The sequence below is a fragment of the Dysidea avara genome, chromosome 8 (assembly GCF_963678975.1).
Source record: "Dysidea avara chromosome 8, odDysAvar1.4, whole genome shotgun sequence".
Taxonomy (NCBI): Eukaryota; Metazoa; Porifera; class Demospongiae; order Dictyoceratida; family Dysideidae; genus Dysidea; species Dysidea avara.
Window position 1 is genome coordinate 296208 of NC_089279.1, and position 22786 is coordinate 318993.

At 38.5% G+C, this 22786-nt stretch overlaps 2 protein-coding genes and 1 non-coding gene across 8 annotated transcripts in view; 2 read left to right on the plus strand and 1 right to left on the minus strand.

Annotated features, from left to right (window-relative positions):
* LOC136263740 (epithelial splicing regulatory protein 1-like) overlaps window positions 1–562 on the plus strand; it is a 37302-nt gene extending 36740 nt beyond the window's left edge. The window contains exon 14 of the mRNA XM_066058373.1: window positions 321–562. Within this exon, the coding sequence (XP_065914445.1) occupies window positions 321–482 (162 nt within the window). The 3' untranslated portion in view covers window positions 483–562. The remainder of the gene's footprint in view (window positions 1–320) is intronic.
* On the plus strand, window positions 548–16877 carry LOC136263741 (protein spire homolog 1-like). 6 transcript variants are annotated; one of them, XM_066058374.1, is made up of 15 exons: window positions 548–876; window positions 1039–1124; window positions 1470–1697; window positions 4864–4971; window positions 5016–5042; window positions 5088–5144; window positions 6122–6229; window positions 7940–8029; window positions 9037–9231; window positions 10579–10953; window positions 10998–11111; window positions 11935–12005; window positions 12052–12079; window positions 12300–12428; window positions 16788–16877. In XM_066058374.1, the coding sequence occupies exons 1-15, from the start codon at window positions 645–647 to the stop codon at window positions 16821–16823; spliced, it is 1884 nt and encodes a 627-aa protein (XP_065914446.1). In that variant the 5' UTR covers window positions 548–644; the 3' UTR covers window positions 16824–16877. The 6 variants fall into 6 exon arrangements, with proteins under 6 accessions (XP_065914446.1, XP_065914447.1, XP_065914448.1 ...); XM_066058375.1 differs by having other exon boundaries at window positions 1042–1124; XM_066058376.1 differs by having other exon boundaries at window positions 549–876; window positions 1039–1070.
* LOC136265281 (U11 spliceosomal RNA) lies at window positions 5921–6038 on the minus strand. Its single transcript, XR_010705475.1, has one exon. It is a non-coding gene; the product is annotated as a U11 spliceosomal RNA (small nuclear RNA).
* Window positions 16878–22786: the final 5909 nt, after the last annotated feature.

Below are 22786 nucleotides of genomic sequence, written 5' to 3' on the forward strand. Positions count from 1 at the left end.
AAGAGACTGACACATAGTGGCTAGTGTGTATCCTGCCAAACCAGTGTTACTAAAAGAGGTTGTCTCTTAGATATGAGGTTACGTTAAGAGGTCTGGTATTGTTGATTTAGGGCCCTACACTGATGTTCTTTGTAATGAGATTTAGAAATGCCATTTAAGAGTGGCAGTCTCTCATCTAACCACATCCAGTGTGTGCCTACTTTTCCCACCCACACAAATGGTCTGGCTAGCCACGTGAGACTAGCATTCTTCCTGTTAATATGACTAATTCTTTTTCAAATATTATTAGTTAGGTACTTGTTCCACTGTCCCCTCCTCAGGTGGAGCCCAATGATGTCAAGATTGGTTTCAACCGGGATGGCCGACCTAGTGGAGATGCTCTTGTCACCTTCCCTTCGGCAGAGCTAGCTAAAGATGCTGTGAGAGAGAAGAATAGAAAACATCTTGGGAGAAGATATGTTGAACTGTTCATTGAGAGCTAGCAGTCGCTAGGGGGCGGCAACTTGGTGTAGTGTGTATTTTTATTTATCTATTGGTTGTGACGTCATTGTCAATACAAAAATATGATAATTAGCGGGTAACCGGTGGGGACGCCATAATAATGCCGTGGCGTTTGAAGGCGTAGCTACTGGCTGCTGAGCGGCATGAGTACCTCAACGAGTGGCCGATCAGAGAGATCGTTGAGCGATTTGCTGAATATATTCCGTGCTCCGCTCTCAGAGGATCAATCCTGGGCGGTATGCTATCAGTGTGCCAGGAAACTACAGCGACTACGAAACGAGTATGGAGTGGCTGCTATACCCGCCTTGTCACTCGCCAGTGTTTTCGTAACGTCCATGGGAGAAGTAGATGTTAGGAAAGCTAAGAGATTGCGAGGTGAGCTAGAGATCTTGTCTTGTGGTACAAGATCAAAGCTTTGCTGGCTAGCTGTTTCTTGTCTGTTATCAAGTTGCAAATTATCAGTATTAGGTGAATAAGGTGTGATAGTGTTAATGTTTAGTGTGTTAGTGTAATTATCTTGTTTGTTCCTCCATTCAGCAGCTAGTCCAGCTTACCATTCAATTAAAGAGGTAAAGGTTGTTTACAATAACAACAAGGGAAGTGACACAGAGGCACCTGCTGCTGTATGTTGATCTGTAATGCCAACCCTAAGGACAATTTTAGATCCACAATTAAAATGTATCCACTTACACACTCCTGCTGCAGGTCAGTTTGCAAAGGCTACCTTTTGAGATACAAATAACTGATTTTGATTATTGGTTTAAACTCGATCAGTTGTAGCCACTCCTCCAAGGTAGTCACACATGATATACCATACAATACTTAGCCACAGGAATTGCTAGGATGAGACATTGATAGGAATATAATTATTGTGTCACATACTAACAATAATTGCAGATCTACTGATGTGTCATGTGCCTGCGTGTCTCCCCCTTGTCACACCATGTCACACTAACACATTGTTACAGGCTATCAGTGCCCTAGGCATGTTAGTATATGATGTCCTGGACTATGGACTTAGTGAGGATGAGGAGAGGGCATTACCTCAGACATTAGAACACTTGATAGACCTGATGACCACCGAGGAGTGTGACACCACTAGTGATATCGGATCTGATTGTGATAGTGACTCGGACCAAATACTAGGAATTACTAGAAAGAGTTCTAGAGAGATCTCATTGGAGGAAATTATTAAGGTACTCATGTGTTTCTGGGGTGCTTACAAATTACAAACAAATCACTTAAAGCTCCATGTGGGGACAAGGAGCTGACAATAGCTTAAAATCTCTAACCAAATAAAGTGTCATCTCTCCCCAATATTAACTATATTTGCACTTTTTCATAAAGCATGAAATGTGTGTATGTTTAGATATAATGCCATCACAGATTTGACTTTATGTTCATTTTTTCACAGGGAATTGGTCAGGCATTAATTTATCAAAGCATGGTACTGAAGTAAAGGTCTTATTAAACGAAGATTTCATTTCAAAGTTATGATCATTTTATTAGCTGCCAATTTATCGGATTAAATTTCCCGGGGCAGGTAAATTCAAAAGTAAAATAAATGATCACGACTTCACTTACTGATTTCAAATAAAAACCAACCTTTTTTCCCCAACAAAACTACTTTAGTTTGGTATCATATTTTAGCAATTCGTCAGGCAGTTAGTAACAATTTTCTATGCATCATAAGGTCACCCAAGGTCAAATTTACAATGGCACTATATATTTTAATACCATACCTGTTTCACTGCCCATACAAAAGTCTCAATAGTAGCAGTGAAATTTATCCCGTATTTCACTGGTAGCAGTGAAAAAGTTGTAATTGCAATTTCATTGGCTAGAATTTATGTTAACAATGTAGCGCCAATTAGTGTCGACGCGTGTTTAGTACATAGTGACAAATTGCGTACATAGCAATGCTAATGCACAGCATGTGTATATACAGAGAGTATGGTATTAACTGGGAATAGCATGGGTAGCAGTGAAATTTGGGATAAATACCACTCTTGTTGTATTGGAAATGGTAAATTTCACTCGGCTTCGCCTCGTGAAATTTATCCCCATTTCCACACTCGTGATATTTATCCCAAATTTCACTGCTACCCATGCTATTACTAGTACAAATACCTGTTGTGAGGAGTACCATATTGTGTGGGAAGTTTCATAGTTTTGTGAAAAAGTGCACAATTTTTGGGTCGTGCCATTATACTGAAATAATTGTATTCTTACTCATTGTGAGTTCAACCTAACATTTCCTCCTCAACTTGGTCAGTTTTAAACTGAAAGAAGCAAAAAAATTTTCTCAAAATTTAAGGATCATCATATGCAAACTATTTTCCTCTAGGAAATATCCTCACACTGTACAGCTCAGTTTTTGTGGCCTTAAATGTCTCTCATAATGTGTTGAGTGAAATTCCTACTTGTGAAGATGTGATTATTAATTTCTGAGTTGTGACCAAAATGTCCTGGACTGTTAATGGTGATGATTAGTAATACCTCATCTCCTAGTTACTATCACCTGTTGGTTTACCATAATCACTACTGGACCACACCAGAGGGTTAATCATTATGTACAGGATTTGTTGATAGATATCGTATTTTTGTGGTACATAATTTTAATGGTTTTTGCAGTTACCATAAAAAATTCCCAAGTGTAAATTTATGGTCTGAGTGTGCGTGAGCCATGAGTGTCAACATGTGTGTCATGAGTGTCAACATGTGTGTCATGAGTGTCAACATGTGTGTCAACATGTGCGGTGATGAAATGGCTGATATTGTAATCTAGTTACATCACAACTGTGACATCAGTCAATACTCATTAACTAGCTCCCAGTAGTTGATACAGAGTAACTCTGTGTAGTATTCCAACTGTTATGTGGTAATGTGAAACTGTTATGTGGTAATGTGTAGTATTCCAACTGTTATGTGGTAATGTGAAACAAGAAATTTTGTGCATTATCAATTTCACGGGTAACATTTTATCCATGACATTTTAACATGTACGGCTGCCCGCATACAAGTTGCAGGAGACGGTAAATGAAGATCATCTCAAACCTTCAGCATTGTTATATCACCTTGTAATGTTATTTTGACCAATACAGGCCAAGAGTAATTGAAGGGGTCAGTAGGGGGGTTACCCACATTTGAAAAATAAAATGTGTGTGTAGTGTAGAATTTTGTGACATTCCTGAATTGCAGTAGACTAATGTAAATTTAAATTTGGTTGTGGCTTAAAGTCCTGTTGTTAATTTTTGTGGAAACGTTAATAACATGCCTAACCGAGCAATTTTGTTTTTACAAAATAGCAAATCTCAAAATGTGGGTTATCCCCTTTTCCCACTGATCCCTTCAATTAGCGTAAGTGACCGATTATCGAACAAAGTTTATACTTTACTTCATAAATATCTCCAGGAAAGTAGTATCAACCTCAACTTTTAACCAGGAGGTAGCGCCTTTCTTGTAGAATACCTCACGTAAGTTTGAGTAATAGTATCCGATTAGTGTCCGTGTTATGAGTGGATTTCTGCATTCCGTAAAATATGAATTATCGAACACCGATACCTATTATCGAACGCCCATTAATTTGCGTTAATCAATTATCGAACGTTTTGCACCTTTTCTACTGTGGTGACTTCAGTGCACCCTACACACTCTTAACTATTATATCAATGTGTTAACTGAAGTACCATGATACTGTAACTGAAGTATAGTTTTGATACAAGCATGCACTTGTGAGTTACAACAGCGAATCGTTTAGTGTAAAATGCGTACAGTGAAAAATCAGCACATTACGACCAATAACATAGTCTTATTATCCTTGTTTACAACAACCCCTTCTGTACAGTCTTCGTGGATACATCTTTTACTCAGGTAAATGACAAACAGTAAGCCCAATTCCGCCACCAAAGTCACGCTCGAGTTGTACTTCTTTCACGGCGATTCCTATGTTCTTTTTCTTCATTTCTTTGTCAGTGGTGATGAGTGTCAAGACTACTATGATGTCCACACATAAACTCTAAAGGATGGAAAGCTCATTAAGAATAGGCTACACTATTGGAATTCCCCATATAAACAGCTTACGAGTATGCGGAATAATATTGTAAACTTCCGAATACGTTACGTGATTTTTATGTTTGATAATAGGTACCGTTCGATAATAGGTCACTTACGCTATACACTTTGTTTAGATGTTTTCACAAAGAACAATTGTTCCACTAATTTTATCACTTATAAAAAAAATCATGAAAATTTCTCGCCTTGTAATTTCTATGGGATGAAGTCACTGAACCACTGTGTGTTATGACTAATAATAGTAAACATATAATTTGCTTATGTACTCATTTGTTATTACCATATTAGGTGTGCAAGTCTCGTCTCCAGTCATCGATTGACATGGCAACACACTACCAACTGGTGTGTAGGTCGTTATATGATGAAGCCACTGAACTGACCAGCTTGTCATTAGAGGTATAGTGTACTGGTTGTCACAGTAACATTATGATGTTGTGTAGACTGAGGAGCAAGATAGAGCAGATCATGTGAGCTATAGTGATGATGTAATATGAGATCATCACATGTTATAGAGGAAGAAATGGGTTGATGTGGTGAAGAACATTAAGTTTGGGAAGACACTGAGAAAGGTACTGTCCATCTGTGTGTAGTGGACTGATTGCTCTTTGCTGTGTCAACTTTCCACACACTACAGTATAAAGCTGTAAACAAAGAGGGCAATTCTCCAAACATCTCTCTCTTATAGTGTTGGCTAAACTAACTAGCAAATTCATTTCTCAATAACATTATGTAAATGCTATACAGGGTGACCACATTTTAATATCATTGAATGAGGAGTAACTCTTCACTCTGGTAAGGTGGGACCATTATCCTGTTCCAGTGAACAAGGTTAATGAGACGTATGTCAAATGGTATACTTGTCATTTGTAAGGATATTATGCTGTTGACAGTCGATTATTCTAGCTGCAAGTTTGTTCTTTGAATCACTTTGAGCTATTGTTTGCATTTGATGTTCTAATAATTTCATGATGGTGATGTGTGTGTGTGTGTGTGTGTGTGTGTGTGTGCATGCGTGCGTGCGTGCGTGCGCACATATTCACGTGGTTAGTGTGGGTTTGAATATCATGTAATCACTTCTGCCATTCATCAGCAAATCAGATAAATTTTGGATCAGTTATGTCATGTTGTATCAGTATAATAGACTGTCGATCCTGTATCTAAAAATGACTGTTCTATTAGAGTAGTTTACATGTAGGTGTTTATTGGATTAGGCTATTCCAACAGAACTCCGTATGCTGAAATGTGCAGCCTTTACAGGGGGTGTAGTTAGTCATCTGAACACTTACAATTGCCTGAAACCACTGAGGTCTCTGAGGTCCTCACAATAATATTGTTATCATTGTTGGTGGGCGTCGCTGCAAAGACAGACCGACTGCCCGGGTTCTAAAAATTATGCTTCCAAAATCTCTTGATTGCGATTCTGCTAAGCAAGCTTAGTACCAGAGATGGTAAAAGCCCTTTTGTCTGAAGCTTGCACTGGCTCTCCTTTTATAACAACATCTAAAATTTGTGATTGTGGGTTTGTATTTTATTTATTTTTCTGCAGGTTTCTTCAACAAACAGCAAGTCATCTGATTCCCTTAGACTGTCAGCATATGATATAGTACAATTAGCAGTGAAAAGTTTCTCCAAAGAAAATTTAAAGCCAGTTGAGGTATGCAAGTATTTTAGAAACCTGAACTAGGATAACTTCTTAAAGGACACTCCAAATTGGCAGTACTAGTAGTTTATATACCTTTTAGAAAATTTTACATAATATTTCCTTTGATGTCTGAGGTTACTAAATCCAATTAAAACCTGTGGTGGGATCACTAAATAGTTACTAACCTGTGGTGGGGTTACTAAATAGTTACTAACCTGTGGTGGAGTCACTAACCTGTGGTGGGGTTACTAAATAGTTACTAACCTGTGGTGGGGTCACTAAATAGTTACTAACCTGTGGTGGGGTAACTAAATAGTTACTAACCTGTGGTGGGGTTACTAAATAGTTACTAATCTGTGGTGGGGTTACTAAATAGTTACTAACCTGTAGTGGGGTAACTAAATAGTTACTAACCTGTGGTGGGGTTACTAAATAGTTACTAACCTGTGGTGGGGTTACTAAATAGTTACTAACCTGTGGTGGGATCACTAAATAGTTACTAACCTGTGGTGGGATCACTAAATAGTTACTAACCTGTGGTAGGGTCACTAAATAGTTACTAACCTGTGGTGGGGTCACTAAATAGTTACTAACCTGTGGTGGGGTTACTAAATAGTTACTAACCTGTGGTGGGGTCACTAAATAGTTACTAACCTGTGGCGGGGTTACTAAATAGTTACTAACCTGTGGTGGGGTAACTAAATAGTTACTAACCTGTGGTGGGGTCACTAAATAGTTACTAACCTGTGGTGCACTAGTTACTAACCTGTGGTGGGGTCACTAAATAGTTACTAACCTGTGGTGGGGTTACTAAATAGTTACTAACCTGTGGTGGGGTCACTAAATAGTTACTAACCTGTGGTGGGGTCACTAAATAGTTACTAACCTGTGGTGGGGTCACTAAATAGTTACTAACCTGTGGTGGGGTCACTAAATAGTTACTAACCTGTGGTGGGGTCACTAAATAGTTACTAACCTGTGGTGGGGTTACTAAATAGTTACTAACCTGTGGTGGGGTTACTAAATAGTTACTAACCTGTGGTGGGGTTACTAAATAGTTACTAACCTGTGGTGGGGTTACTAAATAGTTACTAACCTGTGGTGGGGTTACTAAATAGTTACTAACCTGTGGTCTCGTGGTTGTTTACTACATTCATCAAACGAAAATGGGCAAAGCCAAAAACAAAATGTCCTTACTGTTAGTTCACTTTCTGAACAAGACAAGTGTCTTCCTAGCTCAGCATAGTAACTACTTGATACATACTGGCACTAGCCACGCAACGATTACCTGGATTGTGGATGTCACACCGGTGCACTCAACTCAACTTAAGGATAGATCCCAATGCTAGCATGCACAGTTTATCTATCCTTTCTTAACCCAGAAAATTGTCTAAACCGCTTAGAATGGATCAACAAGGTTTCTGTGCTATTTAGAGACCTGAGGATGATGTGGGCGAGGCTACCCACAAATTTAATTACCGAGGCCACAGGCCGAGGCAATTAATTGTGGGTACCCGGTAAGCCCACATTGTCTGAGGGGCTCTAAATAGCACAGAAACCTTGTTGACCCATTCTAACTAAGGACACCTCTTTGTAAAGGACACTTGTCTAGGTCCCAAGTCAGTAATGTTATTACCACTTAATTAAGGACACCTTTTCAAAGGGAATAAGTGTCCAATGTTGTCCATCCTACTATCATGTAGTCTCACTCATACTGTACAGGTTAACAGCAGCTCATCCTCACTGTCATGTGATGATCCTCACACAAGATTGATGAAAGAGATTAGGACACTGAAGCCTAACCTCAAACCTGTGAGTGTTCTTAATAATGCACACTCTTGGACCAACTGTATCAGTGCTATACCAGTTGGGTAAATGTGACATCAACCATTCATTAACTAATTTTAACATTTTATCAACCACAATAATTATGTGATTTAATTACTACAGTATCGTCCTAGCAATACCATCTCTCCAGGTTTAATATTTTTCGATGTGTATAATATACTAATCTCCTTACTAGACATAATGCTTGACCAATTTCACTGTATCAGGAAACCCCCAATTACAGTAAGGTCAATCTAACCTTTGGTAGTCTATGACATCATCTCTACATTTTAAGGTGGTCAGTGAACACATTACATCATAATGGTTGTGATGTGATCACCTGATCAGTGGCGGATCCAGATGGGTTTCTAGGGTTTTGACAGAAACCCCCTTTTTTAATTTAGCTCAGGGGTAGTATAAATGCATAAACATTGTTGTACTGACAATTTATCATATCAAACAACTATATACCAGTGTATTTCAGTAGCATGCATGCAGTTGCACTTAACTAACACCATTTATAGCTAGTAAACCCTCAGCAACATTTCACTTTTCATCTCCCACTGCATAAAACGATCGAGATACTCTAATAGAGCAGTCAAGTAACTACTCTAATAGAGCAATCAAAGCTACATCCTGTAGTTATCATCTTTGCCCTATAGTTAGCTATAGTATTAAAGCATTTGATTTACTGTATTGTAATTGATAACTAAAAATAGCCTAATATACAATCAAATTTCAAAATTTTCAGGAGAAACTTATCAGATGCTTTATTCAGCTATACCAACTTTCAGAAACCCCCTTTTAAAAATCCTAGATTCGCCACTGCTGATTGGTGAGTAGTAACTGTCAACTATACCACATGTGGCACCTGCATAGGATGGAGAATATGTTTGCTTTGTGTGAACTGTGAAGTAGGATTTTTAGGGGTGGCCTTTAAATACAATTTTATTAAACTGTTACATATTGGGTAGTATTATCCCACTTGTTAGGTCACTGACCGAGCTAAGGGACGAAGTCTTGCTCGTGTCCTCACTCCCATGGAGACACTGATGGAAGAGATAAAAACCCCGCCCACCCTTCGTCGAGTTCACACCAATCACGTGACAGTATCGGACACGATGACCATCATGTATCGCAAAAAACTGGTTCCCTCAGCTGACCTGGTAGCTGATCTGAGTGATGAAGTGAGTAACTGGAATGGGACTGTAGTCTGGGTACAACACCACGTAATACCAATATGTTGCTAGGCTATATATAACAACTTATTTAAACACTTCCATACTTATTTTTATTTATCAAGTGCTGAAGGTCTGTGACACCTGGTCCTACAGCAAGATGTTATATAAAGTGTATTTGAAAAGGTGTAGGATGAAAAAATCCATGGCTGGACCTCTGGGCAGCCTCGAACATGCAGCCTTCCGATTTACACTCAAATGCTTGCAAGTCTGCCGGACCATCAGGCCTTGTTATTATCTTTGTATCGGTACACCTCTCTGTTCATCCAAGTGAACATCTAATCTATAACAGCTGAGCTGTGGGAGACTCTTATTTCACGGTTCAGCCTTTTGGATTATTTTTGAATTTGTGTGTCCAAGCCCCCACAGCTGGCTGTGTGGTTTCTTATAGATAAACAACCAAATAGTAATAGCTTTAGGCATTATAGCAATGGTGTTTGCTGTATAGAAGTAGCCAATGAAATATATTCTAATTGAACGGTCACTGTGTTTTTGACAGAACACAGTGACTGCTTCAGTGGCTGACTGGAAACGCCACAATAAATGCACCACTGGGTGCCCAAGCACCCATGCTTCCTATGCCACTGTAGAGTGTCTTGTTTGTGTGTTTGTAACATGATCTATTATTACTTGTTGATTGCTAGTCCATTGTTCATTCTGTTTAAAACATTTGTGTACCTCAATAGTCTACGAGTGAATGTGGTTGTCATAAGTGGTTTAGGTGTTAGTCTTGACAACGGTTTTAAAATATTTGCAGAGCTTTATCTAGTCAGTGTGAAATTCGGATGATGAAGATATTGTGTCACATGTGGTCTTGTTGCCCTTTAAACTATAGTACACTTACGGACAGTGTATTTTATGAGGCAAGTTTTGTGGGCACATCTCACATAAATTAGTGATAGCTAAGCGGACTCAGCTCAAATTTGTGATCAGAGGGTAGGAATTTCACTACAAAAATGTTTTATGTATTTCTGTGTAGACGCTACTATGAGGTTATATATGAGAACTGTGTTTATTACTTCCTATAAATATTGTCTGTCATTTTGCTTTACCAGTTTCCCTTGAGATATCATCATGTGTCATGATACATCTGCTACCAGATGTTGTGATCATTTAACATTTGAACAAACTACAAATAGTGTGTGTTGTATCTAAACCAGCCAACTTCATAATCCATAAGTGTGTTGTTTGTATACCAATTTACCTACTGTAGCTTGAAAGTGACCCCATTACATGAGGCCTCTCTGACATGTGATTGGTCCTGTACTGACTTGTATTATTGTATCTCTTGTGTAGTCACTACCCTACTATGTGTCATGTCCTGAGGTGACAAGTGACGTTCGATACAGTTCATGTCAAGAGTTACGAGAGTCAGTCTCAGTGGTACGCTATAAACCTCGCTCAAGGAGCTCCCCATCCAGCCCTAACCCAAGACACCACCTCACACACAAACACACTGATAGTCCATTATGTACTGCTCAGAGTAGCAGCAATACTGCTAGTATGAACACTACAAAGTTTAGGAGTATTTCAGTTAGTGGACTAACCAGTGGATTAGCTAGTGTAGTGGACAGACTACCACGTCACTCATGGCATATTGATGATGACTATACTGACCCAATAGAGGAGGTCACTTCACCAGATAGTGGATCAGTGTTATCAGATGATGAGGTAGGGTAGTGTACTAGTTGAGCTAGTATTAATGTGTTGTACAGTATCCATCAACCACTAGAGAACTAATACACATCAGGTACATCCTGTCTACTGCTGATCTGGTCAACCTTCAATTGTACAATATTAAAATGTACAAGGAGATCATCAGAGGAAAGGTAACATGTAATACACTTATGGTGGAACCTCAAGTCATGTGATCACAGAATTTCTATTGACAAAGTACCAAGTGCTCAATGCTCACTACTGAGTACTAGGGTGTTAGGTACACCTAGTTATTATCTGTTAAGTTAATAATTTGGGTTACTTGTGCAAGACTCGTGACAACAGACTCTTGTTTATCACATATTGTTGAACTGGAATGGAAGTAGAAGATTAGCAGAACAGTGTCACAGTGTACTAAATACCCCTGCTAGGCGCAACATGTCTACCCTCTGTTAAAGAGATGGCTATACATGACGTTCACCATTTCCTCAACTTAAAACAAATTGGCTTACCTTTAATGGTACTCTAATCACTTGAAAAACATGGTGACCACAAGTAATGCTCTCATACTAGGGAAACCATACAGGTCATTTGTAACCACTAGCATAATTAATTTCACAAATAAATAAGCACATGCGTCTAATAACCAGAGTCTATTGTTCAGAGTTTGCATTTTATACTGTTGTTAAGGTGTTTTAGTTGGTCAACACAGATTATTGAGGCTTCACTGTGTGTAGTGTGCGTGGGTGTGCGTGGGTGTGTGTGTGTGTTGTGTGTGTGTGTGGGTGGGTGGGTGGGTGGGTGTGCATGCGTGCGTGCGTGTGGGTGGGTGGGTGTGCATGCGTGCGTGCGTGTGGGTGGGTGGGTGGGTGTGCATGCGTGCGTGTGTGTGTGTGTGCATGCATGTGTGGGTGTGTAGTGTGTGTGGGTGTGTGCGTACGTGCGTGTGTGTGTGTATTACATGTTACATAGGCAAATTATTAATGTTTCTTTTAGTTATGTAGTGCTTGTAAGAGTCGACGATTCTCTCTCATGTCACGCCCACACACTTGTGTAGTGTGTCAGAAGTGAGTAGTGTTGTGTAGTTAATGTGTTATGATGTGCTCTATATAGAATGGTGTGCGGAAAGTGTGTCAGTAAGGTGAGTAGCAACATCATGATATGCACCATATTGTGAATTCTGACTGAGATTGCTACACTGTAACCTGTTAATGTGGACACTTGAGGACACCTACATAATCCAGACACTTCCCTCAGTATCTCTTAGTATATAAACTGACCTGGAAAATCAGGACACCTTGATAATTAATATATCCAATGTATACCACGTTATTTGAGATGGAGATATTGTTCCTCATTAGATCTTATTATCACCTGATGATCTTCCTGTTGATCATCCCGTCAAGTTACTAGGAAGGAGGAACTCCAGTGATGTGTGTACTCCTTGTAGAGACTTCATCACTAGTGCTGGAGGGGTCAAATGTCATCAGGTGATCATCATGTGTTATAATGGTTGTGATGTTGATGATGCTGTGTGGAGTTGGTCTCTGTGTATTCATAAATTACCACTAACTCAATAATATACTTACTGCTACAGGCTTGTTCAAAGTGATGAAAAATCATTTACATTTTAGTAATAGTTCAGTTGAGGTGATCTCACTGGTGTAGACAATGACAGTAGCTGATAAAGTGGTGTAGAAAATGTTCAGAGATCATTTTGATATTGTTCTAATACGGCAGTGAGCTTGTTTTGTTGTGTTGTGAACTTCTGCCAACATTTAAGAAGAACTCTAGGCTATTTATCTGTACAAAGCTGGTTGTTGATACACACATTAGATCCTCATTTACCTGTATCCTAATTATCTGAAATTGGAAGCAACTGTTCCATTAGAATATGTACAGGTGTATGTTCTATTAGAGTGTTTCAACATGTGAACAAAACATTGTTCGCTAAGACAGCCTTTATGTGTAAAACAAAGACCATTATTAAACGTCAAGTCAGGTACAACTGTTTAAGGTGGTTAATATGTGTCGGTTTGAAATATGGGTGAAGTGTGTTTATGAAGGCCTTTCCCAATGGACTCTACAGGCATCAAACAGCTGAAAAACAACACAGCCGGCCTCCTAGGCTACTGGGTATAATTCAAGTTGAAAGGGTGTGTGTCCGTACCTATGTGAACGAACATTAAGAGCAGTTTTGACGCTTTGCGTGAAAAATTTGCATAAGAAAATGTTATAGATGAACTATAAAACAGTTAAGAAGACACTTCTGTGTATTATTAGTGGGTTAAAATGTTTTGTTTGAGGTACACTTCTTTAGCAGTGCATAGCAATGTAATTACAGAATTACTAAATATTTCATCAATTGCAAAATACAAATTATTACAATTCAATTGATAATTCTGTATGTAGCAATTTAGAAGTAGCACAACATCAACCTGTTATAGAATGTGATGAGCATGTGCTAGAAGGTTATTCTGCTATTTCGCTCAGTAAGCAAATATAATGTAAGAGAATTATAGTAGACTGATTTGTTATTGTTATTGCTTGAACCCGACTGCTTGATCTTTGTTTATGTCAATTTTTGTTGTTGTGTTACAATTACTTGACAGTTTTGTGATGTGAATGAGCAGTATAACTACATTCATAAGTCTATAGCGATTACTGTGAGGTGTGGTTACTAAATAGTTTAGAGTATCATATGGTACAGTAGTACCAAGAGAGTTGATTATTAATTGCCTCTTGTGAATTAGGTTACTTTTCCTTCATAACAGCTTGCCAGTATTAGTTATAGCATGTACAAGTTGAGCTGGATCCTGAAAAACAGCTAAAAATTAAAAGTGGATTAGAGTTAACATTTTAACCAACCAGATGATTATTGTTAACAGCAAAGGTGTCAACAACGGACACGTACGGTTTGGCTCCATTACAAGTTTGGGAAAGGGCTGTAATGGATACTGTACTTATATGGCTTCCCCAATAGGATGTGTAAATTTTGATTGGTTGTAAATATTATGTCAGACATTTGAACAAAAAGATTAAGATTTTGAAATATTTTTAGTGGGTCAAGCAGTACTACAAATGAGCCAAATTTCAAGATCGTGTGCAATTGCATCCATGATTTATTAAATGTTTTTGAGGATTCAACTCAACACGTACATACTATATAAGCATAACCAAGCCCATGGACGCCTTATATAGACTGACCCTTCTAGGGCTTTCAGTTTCAATTAATTTATTAATCGATTAGTCTCTGATTATTAAATCAATTAATTTATATGTAGCAATATGCATATACGGTACCGCTCAAATGCAACATTGCACTTGCTCGAGCGGGTCGATTGCGAGCGATCAAAAATTCACTAATTAAAGGGGCGTGGCACTCGTTTCGCTTGCGAGTATTTATCCCCTATCTTGCATGGTGAATACTCGTGAGTGAAACAAGTGCCACGCCCCTTTAATTAGCGAATTTTCGGTCCTCAAGCAAGTGCAACGTTGCATTTGAGCGGTACCGTAGCATCACCTACACTTAATCAAATACTGTAGACATGCAGTGGTGATAGATGGTACCGTCCAAGTGTAACGTTGCACACGTACAATTATGCGCGATTAAAAGTCGCTTAAAAGTGGGTGTGGCATCTTTTTCGATCATGAGTCTTCATCACTCAAATCAACGGATGAAGACTCACGATAGAAACAGGTGCCGCACCCCCTTTTTGGCGACTTTTATTGTGCGTAGTTGCACGCATGCGAACGAGTGCGATGTTACTCTTGGGTGGTACCGTAACTATTACAGGCTGCAATATGGCGTGTTTAAGAGCTCAGGATCTGTCATGGATGTTGTTAATGATGGGTCAACTCTTAGTGACAGTAATGCTTCATTCTCTGAACAATAAAAAATTGTTGTTCCTTTCAAACTGCTCACTATTTAGAGTTTGTATTGATGGTGTATGTAATGTATATTGTGCAATTACTTGATTACATTGATTATTTTCATCAATTTATTGTGAGAGCCCAAAACCCTTTCAGCAAGTTTATATGAAGTTTTGAAATTAGCTGAATATTTTACCGACTTACTGTGCCTCCAGTCAAGTATAACTCCAGGGTACGGGCTTGATTTCTCCACTGTTCAATGTTGCTTTGTCCTGAGACATGCCTTTTCACCAACCACAGTGTGTACAATGCTTTGCCCTGCTGTGTGTCTCAGTTTGGTTTTGCTGACAATGCAAAAATGTCAATTTGCAATGCCATGATATGGCTTCCCTATGGCTATTGTAGTTATCACACATATACCTATGTTATCCATAGTGACTGGATTTATATAATAGTTATACCATGGCTGCGAGGGATTTTGCTGATATATACACCCAAAGCACGAGGGCCGCAGGCCCAAGGGCTGCGGGTGTATATGTCAGCAAAATCCCAAGCAGCCATGGTACAAGTGATATATATCACTTGGGGCGCACTCACCTAATAGGTGAAAGAACTAACAAGAACTCATCCCATTTGTTTTATACAGTAGCATCTGAAGATCGATTGTGGTTTTAATAACGTGGGCTAATAGCCATCAAAACGTTCTCCATACGTTAAAACGTCATTAATACGTTACTATGCTTCAACACGCAATGTTAGAAAACTTGCGATTGTGGGATGGAGTTTATATTGTTATCATTTTTGTACTAAGTTAAGCCAACTAACTTCGCTATTGGGACAGTAAGTAAGTTATTATATTAAGTTAAGTACTTAGAACTGTAAGTTACTAACCTATTTCAACATAGCAGTAGTAGCTTTGCTGTTCCATGGTCTGTTCAAAGGTTGATACGCGGTGGGTAGAAATATGCATCCACAATCGCCCAAACAATTATTTTGTGCCTTCATTATCCTTTAGTAACAACCAACTACTCTATCTTAGCCTATGTACTAAGCTTAGCAACCTCTACAAAACCGAGTCCCACAATACAAAGCTCTATGTCGCTCAATATAACGAGTCAAAGCGCATCGATTCTTTGAACTGGCTGGGTATCAAAGTCATTGGCAAACCGCTTTCCCATGATATTGCCCGGGCAATATGCGAGTTAAACACCGAGCGGCGCCTTTGAACGCCCACGCTAAAGTGGTATATTGTAGAGATACATACTTCTGCTACTGTTCTTCGTTTGCAACGCTGTGTAACAGGCGGAATATACTGAAATCAAAACAAACAATGGTGTCAGGCATGCCACGAAATTAACTCTGCATCTGAACAAGCACCCCAACAATCAATTACTGAAAAAATAAAGTGGCCATTACGTTCTGATGCAGTAAGCAACCAGTAGCCATAATTATGTTAAAGAAAGGGTATACAAGGCAAAATTAGGATCAAAGAAAATGTAGTGACATAAGAGGTTGTCCATACCTGCAGATGTACTGGTGGACATTTAATCACTAATTCAGTCATGGTGAAGTTTTGAGATTAAATGTCCACTAGTATATCTGCAGACCTCTCTTCACTGTACATTAATGGAATGTTCCCTGTGCATGGTTACTTAGTTTGATGCACATATCATACTAAGTGACCACATTGATCGCGGAACATACTGTAACATTAATTTACAGTGTCGTCTCACAAAGCTATTCCCTTGTTTCAACAACTTTTTTTTCCTATTTCAACTTAAAATTCATATTATTCCTTCTATTTGTTATACTGGGTGATTCAGCTGGGAAATTCAACCAGAAATGAGTTAGTCATAATCAATGATGTCATAATCCCATGGGCCACAACTGACTTATATGGATAAGATACCTTAAATGTAATAATTATACCACTACATATAGGAGCTCATGTGATCATGTTCCTCTCATTGTTGTAGGTACCATCAACACAACCATCATCATTCATCATCTGATGACCATATTTGGAAATTATTTTGTATTTATATTTAATGATGTCATCAAATTGTGCTAACAGTGTTTCATACTATAGGGTGTAATTTTATTAATGCTTTACAGCACAAGTGCTGAAGGTCTGTAGGACACCTGGTCCTACAGCCTGTATTGTTAAGTGTATACACTTCCCATATCACGTCTGATCATCCTCTGATAGTCATTCAGTAGTGATTGTTGAAGAGGACCTTCTACAAGGCTTAACTGCAACATTAGGTTAAAGCCTGTTGCTTGGTTGGATTCTGTTGGGGTAGATTTTACAGTATTAAAGGCCATTAAATGTTTATTCAGCACTTGTTTCCTGCATGGTTGTTTTATGTGGAGAAGGAACTACATGTACAACTGTGCATAGTTTTATTATTATCAAATTGTTTAAAGGGATACACAAAAGGCATGTGCCTGTACAAGGTGATACCCTTACATACAATCTTTACTGTTACAAAAATACAATTACAAAACAGAACAACATACACAATACAAGTACAGAATTAAACAATCACATTAAAATAAACTGTTTCAATCTAGATCTGAAATGCTTAGCCTGGCTTCGTGCCAAAATGTCCTCAGGAATAGTGTTCCACAAGAATGCCACAGATACAAAAAAAACAATAACCGAAAGCATTGATAGTAGAAGAAAACACTTAAGGAGTGTGACCTTGTACACAGTGTATTGAACTCAAAGTAATCACTAAAATTTATTCCAGTAGCCCTAGTTAGTCTGTACATTGATTGGCACACTGTATGGGTGGTGGAAGAACCAGATTGATTGATTTGTAACTGGGATAGAGAGCTTGTTGCTGATGGTATTCCAGGGAGCTAACCATCACAGCTCCATTAAAACGATGTGCAATAAGTGAATAACCAATGGGTACAACAAGGTGGGGGTGGTACAAGAATACAATTACTATACAAAAATAGTAAGTAGGTGTCCAGCCTTGTAGTTGTCAAAATATGTAAATCAAAATAGCGGGAACATTCCTGCAGACCAATACTAACTCGAGATGATCACGTGATTCGATGCGCGAATACCCTCGTTTTTTAAATTGTGACGATGGACACTCTTACATTACTGTTGTTGGTTGTTATAGTTGGATGCGGAACAGCTAATACAGGTACGTATGGTGGCTATGGTATGTAATGATGTTAATCGTTATGATCAACTCTGCCGGTATTCAGTGTAGCGCCCCTCCCTCCATCGCAGGTTTAGCTGGTAGATACATTTGCTTGCATTTAGTGTGAGTACGTTAAGAGTGTAACAGTGATGTGGCAGGCCAGTGCTTCCGCAAACATTTACACTTCCGCACCTTCAGTGATGTGTTCATCTCTCAATAGCCATACTAGCTTATGCTTCACATTATTTGATAAGGGATATATAGCTAGCTATACAGCATTGTAGAAAATGTTATTATAGCTATAGTACTTAACTGTCAACGTTAAAATTAATGGTACAAACCATTCAGTGATGTACTGTATCATAGTAGTGAGAGCGGTGCAACACACAATACACACTGGCCACTAATGATTTAAATTATTATTATATCTAGCTAAACCATATCTTATTCAAAACACATGTATTACATCATCATGGATTACAATGTCATATTAGGCCATCATTATTCCTTGTTTCCCGTCTCTGTGTGCATCAATTTTTAAGTACCCGCATCAAATTTTAATTATTTGATTATAGATAATGTGAATGCACTATTTATTTATTTATTTATTATTGATACTGTGCAGACCTCCGTTAGGCAGAATAAAGCACAGATACATGCAAGAAAACATACATAAGCACAAAGCATACAACATTTTAGTCTATATTTCACAACAGAGGGAGGTACAGGATGACCTAGTGTTGAGGTAAATGTATTAGCTGTGCATATAAAGAGTAACTAGAGGGTTGGAGTCCTTCCAGTCTTGTTCAACAGGGTGCATGGGTACACAGTCTTTGCACCTTTCAAGATCAAAATACTGTAATAGAGCAGTCACACTGAAATAACAAGAGTCAACTGTATAATTAATAATCAATAATCACCTCTCGCCTGCATCAGGAAACAAGTAATAATATAATAAGGATACTACATGACCCACCTTCGTGTTTCATCAGTTAGCTAACTGCTGTGTCACTAATATTGTTTATAGTCACATCACTTTGATGAAGAGAATTTAAGTGGATGAAAAACATTTTGTTATGTTTGTCCTGTATGCTGTACGGTGTGTTATTGTGAAACATGCTGATATTGTACCCTGAGATCTGTCTTAAGCATAAGAATTGGGGTAGCTGGAAGAAGTTCTGGCCTTCTGGGACACACATGACATGGATACATGCACATTAGAATACTTGGTATTGCAGATACTGAGGTGTTGAGGTTGAACTATAAGATCATGTGATGTTTAAATCTGATGGTAGCTAGTTCTATGTACAGTGGAAATCACATGAACTCAACCACACGAAAATCAATCAATGAAAGTCAAGCAGAATTTCAAATCCAAACAGATTGTCCTATTGCCTATTTTTCATGTGATATTACTAACAAAAAAATTGTAGCCTGACAACTGTCTTGTAATTTACTGTAGTGTAACTATCATAAAATCTCTGCAGTAGGTATCATCACTGTAGCTAACCTAATAATCCATGTAGAGAACTTTGTTACAATATAAACCACACACAAACCCAATCACTACATGTGGCTACATGTTAGTGGTTAGTGGTCAGGGCTGCAGTGTACTGCTCTATTGGTTATTAGTTCCTGTGTAAACTAGTAATGTATCTGGTTACTGTTGTCATGGTGATAGTTCTTATTGGTTTATCACAATAGTCAATCAGACATATTGCCCTATTGTGTTCCAGTAACGAGACAAATGAAATGGAAGAGAAATTGTAACTCCTATATTTACACTGTGAACATCCTCCTCCTTTGGCACCCCAAATACCAAAATTGTTGAATTCTAGGAAATGGGATGACCAATGGAAAATGTCTGATAAAGGTCATTGTGTCAACATGCAGGTATAGGATTTCACACCACAATGCTTCTTTGTAACATTGACCTTCCACTTAAGCAATCAAAACACAGAGCAGTCACCTACATTAAAATACTCTAATAAAACATCAACAATGTTATCTAACTTCCACCAGGGACCTGCATTGATTGATAATGGACTATGGCTGGCATAGATTAGGTATATATAGTAGCTAAGTCATCAACACTGAAAGTATAAGTTACTCCTTTGCAACCGTTAAGAAGATTCAACTATCAAACAGTGAAGAGGTTGACACTGTATTCTAGTTAACTGACAGTACCTATCATAGGCTTTGGAAACAGTACCTGCTGCTTCCAGATCAGAAGTCACGTGATTTAGCAGCATCCCCATGACTGGTCATATTGGGGTGGCACTAAAAGGAGGGATGGGAAATCAGGAAATGGGAAATGAGGAAATGGGAAATGGAGTATTTCTCTATATAGTGCATTTTCATCATATTGGCGGTATTGCTAGCAAGTGAGTACGTCAGAAGCCATCAGTGAAGGTGCAAGTTGGATATATAAAACCAAATGCAAGGTCGAAACTTGGTCCATTATTTGGCATTCCACAGTCAAGACTGAATGAAAGCAACTCTTCAAGTGTTCTCTGTATTGTGCAAACTCAGCCTTGTTCTTCCAGTATGGATCTGTAGATCACCTCAAATTAGCTCATATTTGTGCACCTCCTGCTGTGATTATACTATAGTGTGATTACTCTACCCAGTCACAAGTTCTCCTGTCACTGCTGCTAACACTGGCATATTATACATATGATGTTATCAGATGATTTTACCACGTGGTTAATGTAGTCTCTCAGATGTAGTGGTCAATGAAGTAGTAGTAGAACAATGAGTCACCAAAGGAATCTCATACACTGTATCATGAAAATAAACCTATGCTTATAACATGTACTATATGACAAACATTTTGCAAGTTGTAACACTATAAGTCACCTAACCCACTATACAGTTATGATGCATAGAGAGCTGAGCATATACTGGTAGTAGATTGGTGTATTGACATCACAACAGGAATCACTATATCCCTAACAATTAAATTGGATCAGCTTTCTTGGAACACATCTGCTATTTGATTTTTCTTTTTGAAGGAACTGAGTCTGGCTGGTGAGAATTCCAAGCTACTGCCAGGCCACACTGATTGCACACATGTCAGATATACATGTTTATTTATTTATTTATTTATCAACACTGAAATATTTCACAAATAAAAGGTTATGAACCGTGTCTGCGATTCAAAAATGTGATGAGGTAGTAAGTTTATAGTCTTGGTGTAGAAGGTATGAAGGAGTACTTGTATGTATCATATTACAAAATGATTCTAACAGTCTGAACGCATGGCATGATCTTGTCTGTAGCTAATTGGTACACTGTGATGTACTATTATGTGGCCATGAATCATAATCTGATCGGTGCTGAACTTCAGTAGTTGCACTAATGTCATGCCAGTGGGCTGTTGTTAATGCAGTGACAGGAGAACTGGCCATGGAGATACTGGATAGAGTAATCACACTATAGCATAATCACAGCAGGAGGTGCACAAATATGAGATCACACATCTGAAGAATGAGGCCGAGTTTGACCACTTGTAGAGCTGCTTTCATTCAGTCTTGCTCATTGTCACTCTAGCTACACCTAGCAACGTCACACTGACTGTGAAACGCAGAATAATGGATTCAAATACCAAGTTTCGACCATGCATTGGCTTTATGTCCAGCTTGCACTTTCACTGACGACTTCTGACACCCTCACTTGCCACCAATACCTCCAATACAATGAAAACACGCTATAGAAAAATACTCCATTTCCTAATTTCCCATTCCTCCTTTTGGTGACACCCATCAATTATTGTCTCCTTACTGGAGTCACCTGCATATACTGCAGCTGCCATATACTCCATCATGTGACTTATCCTGAGGTTGTAGGTACAACTCCTACATCTATATATAGGCACTGTCAGTAGAATACTTTGTAAACCTTTTCATGTTTATTGGTTGAATCTTTTATGGTTTCAAAGGAGGAGCTAACTTTCAGCATTGATGATTTAGTTAATCTGAAATACACTGTACCTAATTTCTGAGAATTTTAATGCAGTCCCTGGTAAAACACTCTTCACTACTCTGTTAATACTGGTGACAGCTCTATTAGAGTGTTTCAATCGTTGTAGTGGAAGGATACAGCAATGTTGCAAATAGCATTCATTGTACTGTAAAATTCACTATCAAGACACACAGTAGTGTGTTGCGCGGCCAAGAAAGCCAACGCACCACACCGTGAATATATTGACAGGAAGAAAGAAAACAGCTTTTTCACGCATGCATAGCTCCATGGCCCCTTCTCCAAAGCACACAATTTTTTGCATTATAGCTGTCCCCCATGTAGGGTAGGTCACACAGCAAATTTGATTAAATTTACAACAGCCATTTGCGAGATATGTGCATTCAAAGTTTCGTTTTAATTTCTTCATTTTTTTTCTTCTTATGCCATACAGGGGCTATGGGGGTTTCGATTTCTTTTCAAACACGTTGCAAAAATTGCTATAAAACGCAAATGTGTAACTTGATTGCCTCGATCTTTGGCACAAATAAAGAGCGTTTAACGGTGGATTCACCTACCAAGTTAGCTGTGAATCTGAGGAATATCCAAGGAGTTATGAGCGTTTATTCACATAAAAAAGATCAAACTTCTGTCACAGCTACAGGGTAAACTGAGTATAGGAATAACTTGAAAATTGGTGTGTAGATAGGCTGATCATCGTAGCAGTGCCTTTTGATAGTTTGAATAGCAATAGAATTACAGCAGCAAAGTTATAAAGCAGAAATCAAACAAGTGTAAAATCGTGGGATCGAGATACTCTAGTCACCGCGGGATAAAAAAGGTGTGCAAAAAAT